General features: G+C 27.6%; 2 protein-coding genes across 3 annotated transcripts; both read left to right on the top strand.

Annotated features, from left to right (window-relative positions):
• Positions 1-3,532: 3,532 nt before the first annotated feature.
• On the top strand, positions 3,533-6,438 carry LOC145102918 (putative F-box/LRR-repeat protein At5g41840). 2 transcript variants are annotated; one of them, XM_079040439.1, is made up of 4 exons: positions 3,533-3,670; positions 4,261-5,732; positions 5,807-5,980; positions 6,156-6,438. In XM_079040439.1, the coding sequence occupies exons 2-4, from the start codon at positions 4,299-4,301 to the stop codon at positions 6,324-6,326; spliced, it is 1,779 nt and encodes a 592-aa protein (XP_078896565.1). In that variant the 5' UTR covers positions 3,533-3,670; positions 4,261-4,298; the 3' UTR covers positions 6,327-6,438. The 2 variants fall into 2 exon arrangements, with proteins under 2 accessions (XP_078896565.1, XP_078896566.1); XM_079040440.1 differs by having other exon boundaries at positions 3,570-3,701.
• A 199-nt stretch (positions 6,439-6,637) lies between these two features.
• Positions 6,638-7,713, top strand: LOC145102919 (Mannose-binding lectin superfamily protein). Its single transcript, XM_079040441.1, has 3 exons — positions 6,638-6,693; positions 6,759-6,953; positions 7,177-7,713. The coding sequence occupies exons 1-3, from the start codon at positions 6,691-6,693 to the stop codon at positions 7,534-7,536; spliced, it is 558 nt and encodes a 185-aa protein (XP_078896567.1). The 5' UTR covers positions 6,638-6,690; the 3' UTR covers positions 7,537-7,713.
• Positions 7,714-8,156: the final 443 nt, after the last annotated feature.

Below are 8,156 nucleotides of genomic sequence, written 5' to 3'. Positions count from 1 at the left end.
TATGAATGTTTTTATACTGTTGGTTTTATATAATAACTTAACTAAAACGAAATTTTTGGTCTTGAATTTTGGGATGTTACATATACTATATTATATGAATTTTCGCGTGTTGCGCAGCGCAACTTAAATATATATTGTTAAAATATTGAAAAACATATGTTTAAAATGGTTATGTTATATATATATATATATATATATATATATATATATATATATATATATATATATATATATATATATATATATATATATATATATATATATAGACACACACACACACAATATCAATTATTTTGAATAATAAAATTCATTGACATCAACCCACATTTCTCATTAGTAGAATTAAATATAATTATCTATTTAATATTATTTTTAACAATGATTATGACTGATTAATTATATTTTTACTTATGCGATCATTTTCTAATTTCAATAATGATATTAATTTAAAATACAATTTATTTTTAGCAAAATGTAATTTATAATTTGATCTTATTATCATTTAAAATAATTATTCATTAATTTTAAACCACTTATTATTAATAATAAGTTAAAGAAGACTTTTAAGAAACACTTAATATTATTATTAAAATGTGAAACAAACGTCAATAATAAAGTGATAAGATAGACAATTTGCATTTCAAAAGAGACTTGAATGGATAATATGAGATATCCATGATTTTTATAATTTGATTTTAATATTTTTAATTACTCTTCATTAATTTTCAAACCACTTGTAACTATTAATAAGTGAAAGAAACTTTTACAAAGCACTTATTATTATAATTAAAATGTTAAACATCTACTAAAATATAAAGTGATAATATAGGCAATTTGCTTTTTAAAAGAAACTTACATGGATAATATGGATAATATGACATATCCATGATTTTTAATTAATTATTGCTTTGAAGAAACATGAACATACAAACATGTATACAACAATTAATTAAATATTATATATCACCTTCCATAACATATGTTTGATAACATGAATCTAATATAATTTACATTAAAATTTCAACCACAACATACAATGAGATTCTTAAAAGAATATTTAAACCAAGAAAATATCAAAAAGAATTAGGATATAACAAACTTACAAATTAAAAACTTTAACATAATAACGTGGCTCAAAAAATGGTCCAAAGCCCTCAAACCAACACAAAAACTTTTAAACTTGTTTTCTTTGTGAATTTTGTATGTGATTTGTATTTGTGTGTCTACTCAAAGAGATTGACCTTTTTATAGTAGAATATCTATTAATTGTTTATTAAATATATTATATAAGTTATAAAACCTTTGAATTATTAATCATTATTAAAAGACTTTTGAGTGTTATTCATTAAAATATGTGGTTTCAAATGCATAAGGTGCTTGCAAATTTTTGTGAGGGTTTCAAATGCATGAAATTCAAAGAAAAATGCATCCTTTATAAGTATAGTACTAGAAGAATTCCCGTGCATTGTGCAGCGAAGAGTAAACATATATTGTTAAAATATTGAAAATATATGTTTAAAATGGTTATGTTATTGACATTAACTTTAAGATAATATTTTTACACTAATATATATATATATATATATATATATATATATATATATATATATATATATATATATAATCTCTATTATTTTGAATAATAATATTCATTGACATCAACCCACATTTCTCATTAATATAATTAAATATAATTATCTATTTAGTATTATTTTTAACAATTATTCTTTTTGATTAATTATATTTTTACTTATGCGATTATTTTCTAATTTCAGTAATGATGTTTATTTAAAATACAATTTATTTATAGCTAAATGTAATTTATAATTTGATATTATTATCATTTAAAATTGTTATTCATTAGCTTTAAACCACTTATTATTAATAATAAGTTAAATAAGACTTTTAAGAAACACTTAATATTATTATTAAAACGTGAAACATACACTAAATAATAAAGTGATAAGATAGATAATTTGCATTTCAAAAGAGACTTGCATGGATAATATGACATATCCATGTAATTTGATTTTATTATTTATAACTATTGTTTATTAATTTTAAAACCACTTGTTATTATTAATAAGTGAAAGAAACTTTTAAAAAACACTTATTATTATAATTAAAATGTTAAACATATACTAAAATATAAAGTGATAAGATATACAATTTGCGACATAAAAAAGGTTTACATGGATAATATGACATATCCATGATTTTTAATTAATTATTGTTTTGAAGCAACATGAACATACAAATATGTATACAATAGTTAATTAAATGTTATATATATCATCTTCCATAACATATGATCGATAACATGAATCTAATGTAATTTACATTAAAATTTCACAACATACAATGTTATTCTTAAAAGAATACTTAAACCAAGAAAATACAAAAAAGAATTAGTATATAACAAACTTACAAATTAAAAACTTCAATATAATAACATGGCTTGAAAAATTGTTCAAAGCTCTCAAACTAACACAAAAAAACTTTAAACTTGTTTTCTTTGTGAATTTTGTATGTGATTTGTATTTGTGTGTCTACTCAAAAAGATTGACATTTTTATAGTATAGTATCCATTAATTGTTTATTAAATATATTATATAAGTTATAAAACCTTTGAATTGTTAATCATTATTAAAAGACTTTTGAGTGATATTCATTAAAGTAGGAGGTTTCAAATGAATGAGATGTTTGCAAATTTTTATGAGGGTTTCAAATGCATGAGATTTAAGGAAAAATGCTAGCTTTATAAGTATGTATGATATGATGTATAATGTATGATGTATGATGATAGTATGGTATGATATGATATGATAGTATGACTAGATATTAATTTCCAACGTCCCCAAAAATTTAGTTGCCACTTTTAGTTCTTTTTTTTTTGTCTTATTTTTACCTTTTTTTTTAAATGACAGATTAGATGGTTAGTTTGTTAGTAACTTTAAAATTAGAAACTCCTTTGCCTATGTTCTGACTAGAGTTTCTACTCCAAAAGACAATAACCTCTCAAGCTAGCTCGGGTTGGCAAAGAAACTCATTTTCCCGGTGTTTACTTGCCTTTTGTCTTATTTTTTACTTGGCAATTTTGACACATGTTTTTTCCCTTTTTTTTTTGCCTTAATTCCACTTGGCAATTTAACCTCTGTTTTTTTTTTCTTTTTCTTTTTTTTTGTGCTAATTTCACTTTTAACTTTGTAATATATCATTTTGAACCGTTTGTATTTTCTAACTTTTCATGTTTATCCCTTGTAATATATATAATTTGGTTTCAAATGCAATGATACCCGACTTTTATCAATACAATCTTCAAAATTCAACGTACAAAACGTATTTACGCACTCGCAAAGCGCAACGGACAAATGACTAGCTTTGAATTAAATACTAGATTTTTGGCTATATTTTAGAGTAGAGATTACGCTAATTTTATCTTTTTCTTTAATTTTATGTCACTTTAGTTTATTTCTAAAGTTTAAATATATGTTTACTAATGGGCCAGAATTTACAAGTCCAATTCTAGAATACGTTTTCAGTTTTTGGCCACGGCATGTTAACCGACCCGTGGTGTTAACTTGTTATACACTTGAGAGAAAAACGGTGCAGCAGAAGCAGGAAAACCGAGACGGCGGCCGGAGCGATCCCATCGCCGAGCCATACACAGGTTCTTGCGCAAAATTTTATCATTCTCGATGGTGGGTTATGAACACCCTCACTTAATTGGAATTCTGTTAAATTACTCTGATTTGCCCTAATGTAATGAAATTTTTTTCGATTTTTGTATCAAAATTGTTCTTTTAAACTTTTGATCTAAATTGATCGGACTTTTAGAATTGCGAATGCACTATTGAGTTTTTCGATTTTTATAAAACGCTACAGTTTCCTTACTTCGATGAATCTAATTCGCTCGTTTTCGAAGATGATTATATTCACTGATCGGTTTTGAGAAAATTCTAGTGAAAACAAGTGTTGCTCTTATTTATTGAAGGATCAATACATATAAAGGCTGTTGTTAAAGTGATCGTAGATGTATTGATGATAAACTATCGCTCTTATATTAGTATGAACAATGCACTTACACTCATGTGTTAAGTAATTGATCTATGTTTTCTAATCTTAGGCTTTTTCCGGATTTGTTTACATTTGATTGAATAACTGTTGTGCTGGTTTTACCCTGAACCACATCAATTAGCTTTTAGGCTTCTTTGTGGTGTTTTGACTTTTGACATGCGTTTCATATATGTGAAAATTCAGGTTGCCATAGGCTATCCAGATAGTTTAGTAAACAGAAAATGTTCATGAAAACCAGGTGGCTGATAATTGATAGACAACTGAAGAGAAGCATCTCTAAAAAGCTTTTGAAGATCAACAGAAAGAAGCAAAAAACAGAACATTCATCTAGTTTAGGCAATCAAGTGGGACACAGTAAGAAGCCAAACATACAAAACAAGAAAGGTATCCCAAGTTACACACCATTCACAACTACCAGAAAATCAAAGAGAAAACTTTCATCCATCTTTAAGAAAGTAATCAGTAGTAGAAAGAAACAAAAGATGGAAAAGGTTGATAAAGTAGATGAAGTAGTTGAACCCACTGACCGAATCTCAGAACTGCCCGAACCCATCATCCATCACATCCTCTCTCTTCTCCACTGCCCGAGAGACGTTGCCCGAATCACTGCATTATCTAAGAAATGGAGGTCAATCTGGGCTTCATTTTTCTTCTTTAACTTTGACCAAAAGAGGTTTAAAACATCAGGAGGAGATCACACTGAGAAATTCATAACTTTTGTTGACAACTCCTTAGCATCCAAACTTGATCCAATGGTCAGGATACATAAATTCAAGATTTCTTTGTCTCAAATTAATCCCAAGTTGAAACTCTACACTAATAAATGGGTATATTCAGCTATAAAAAGAAATGTCAAAGAACTAGAGATTCATGTAGAAGAGAAGAAAAAGAAGCATTACATGTTACCAAATTTCATCCTCACTTCCTCTACACTAACTTCACTAAGGCTATCTGGTTGCAAGTTTGATAATGAGGTTATCATTAATCTACACAATTTAAAAGAACTTTCCATAAAAAACTCTCATGTAGATAAAAATGTGATCCCGAGTTTTATTCGTGGATGCCCATTGGTTGAAGATCTAAGACTAGTACATTGTAGAGGAATAGGCCATCTGGAGATATCAACTCCAGTTAAACTAACCAGGGTTGAGTTACACGAGTGCCATGGACTTGTGGTGATTAACCTTGAGGTTCCTAGTCTTACAAGCTTTTTATATATTGGGAAAAAGTCATGGTTTTGTGAAATAAACATAGGAGATTGTGAAAATTTGAAGTGTTTGACTTTGAAAGATTCAAATCTTACAGATGAGGAGTTTCAACAAATGATTATAAAGTTTGATAACCTTGAAAAGATAGCTTTAAGAGAATGTGATTATCTTGAGAGAATAACCATATTGAGTATGAAACTCAAGGAATTATCTGTGATTAGATGCAAAAATGTAGAGGAGGTTATTATTGATGCACCAAATTTGTCTGTGTTAGAGTATTTTGGTGAGAGGATGCCATTTGCTTGCATGAGTGTTGGAGGTTTGTGTGAGGCTAAATTAAATCTACAAAATAAAAAAGACAAGTTTGTCCCTTTGAAGGAGTTGTTGATCTTTTTAATGAAGTTTAGGAGGAAGGGAGATTGGAAGATGGTTGTTAGCTCTAATAAGGTATTTTAATGTTTATTTATTTATTTCATTTTCTTTTGTGAATGAATATTTATTTGGTTTTATGGTGTTTGAAGAATGTTACTATCCATGAAGAATTGAACAACGTTCCATATCTGACATCACATGATCTGAAGATAGAACTTATAAAGTCTCATGTGAAGATGAAGGGGTATATTGGTAATTTACTACGAATGTCTCGACCAAAGACTTTGTCGTTGGTGTCATCTTCCAGTAGTGAGTTTTTAAAGGTAGTCTTAGTTAGCCTCTAGGAAATGATTTGATTTTCCTATATAATTATATATATTTACAATAAACAAAAACACATAAACATAAATAAAAAAGTCTATTTTATTTAAATTGTATTTACTAAATTCTATTCCACTTGTTCTAACCAATATTATTTAATTTTTTCTTTTATTATAGTTTGTAAAGGAGAAGATAATGTCAAGAGAAAAGAATCCCAAATGCTGTACATATTACTCAAAGAAATGCTGGCTTCATTTCATTAAAGATGTCAAAATGGTGGTTTTTGAAGGAGATGAAACATCTCAACAACTACAACAAACTACTTTCCAATTTACATGGAAATCATAGAGATCTACATGTTAAAAATTGTGTTATTTAGAAATACATTATGATGTATTTGAATGTTTATTCAACACAATTAGTAATATTTATTTATATAAATCGTTTTTCTTTAGTTCAACATGCATCGTTCTTCATAAGTTTATTAATCCAACCAAGGTATATATGCAAAAGGAAAAGCAAGAAGCCACTAACTATCCTTTTTTTTTATTCCACTAACTACGGCAGATGTTTTTTGTGTGGAATGTGAATTAGAATTGGAATCGGATTCGGATTTTGTTTGCTCTATATATTGTCGGCAATTTGTGTGCTAAGATTATTATTATTATTATTATATCTTTTTCTTTACATCAATTTCTTGGACTCACTCACCATGGTATGAAACTATTTTACTTGTTAATATTTTTGAAAACATGTTTTAATCCTATTCGAATACAACAGGATAAGAGTATAGAATTAGGACCATGGGGAGGAAATGGAGGGTGTTCTTGGAATGATGGAGTCCATAGTGGTATTCGAGAAATTAGTATTGTATATGGAAGTTGCATTGATTCAATTTGTGTGACTTATGATAAGTTTGGGAAACCATTTTTGGGTGAAAAACATGGTGGAATGGGAGGAACTAAAGCTGCTCAGGTTCATTTTGGCCCTTTCTTCATAAAATAAAATATTTTTAAGCTTTAAGCAATGTATCTTTGATTAAACTTTATTTTCATAAAATAACATATATATATATATATATATATATATATATATATATATATATATATATATATATATATATATATATATATATATATATATATATATTGTAATAACAAACCATATCAGCTTACTAAATATTAATTATTATATTCAGATTAAGTTGCAATTTCCCGAGGAGATTTTAATTAGTGTTAGTGGACATTATTGCCCCGTGGTGTACGGAGGTGGCCCTGTGATTCGATCACTTACTTTTAAGAGCAACCAAAGAACGTTTGGACCATTTGGAGTTGAAGAAGGGACACCTTTTAATTTTATAGCAAATGGAGGTCATGTTGTAGGGTTTTATGGAAGAAGTGGATGGTTTTTGGATTCAATTGGGTTTTACTTATCGAGTACTAAAGTGAGCCTCTTTCAAAGAGTCCAAACCATGTTTCAAGGGCTTAATGCTTTTGCTATCAAAGACTCTGAACAAAAGAAAACTAAGGGCTCCAAAGGTTATACTTGGGGAATATGAGTATTGTTCCATTTGTTAATTGTTATGTCTGTGTTTTGTTGAGTTTGTTTGATGCATTTTATAATTTCTTTTGTGTTTTGTATTTTTCACGTATGGTGTTGTAATATTTTTTTTAAAAGCATACATATGATAAAATAAAAGTTCAGTCTTTTGGCTATAAGAGTAGATTTGGTCAAATTGTTGTTTTGTTTTTCTTTAATTGGGGTTTTTTTTTGCAGGCTTAGGGTTGTTAGCGATGAAATCATTTGTTTGTTTGTTGGTTTAGCATGCCATAGTATGATACATGCTTTGATTTCTCTTCGTATGATATATTGACGAAATATGGAGTATTGAATTCAGAGATCCTCATAGAAGAAGGGAAACTACTAGAACAGATTGTATGTCATAAACATCACTTTTCTTCACATTTCAATCTCACAAGTGTTATGATATGCATGAAATATAATATACAATTTTGCATAGTAAAATATCCACAAGTTTTATTACCATTATTAGACCAAAGTCACCTTAAAACATTAAGTAAGTAAGAGTTAAGTATGTTTTTGTCTTTTCTAAATCATTCAAGGACATCAATTTATCATTTCAAAAGAACCCATAGAGTTAAAAACTCATAATTAAGC

This window comes from Lactuca serriola, chromosome 4 (genome assembly GCF_051521515.1).
Source record: "Lactuca serriola cultivar US96UC23 chromosome 4, Lser_US96UC23_V15, whole genome shotgun sequence".
Classification (NCBI taxonomy): Eukaryota; Viridiplantae; Streptophyta; class Magnoliopsida; order Asterales; family Asteraceae; genus Lactuca; species Lactuca serriola.
Note: the sequence above shows the minus strand (reverse complement) of the source record. Positions and strands in the feature narration are given on the sequence as shown.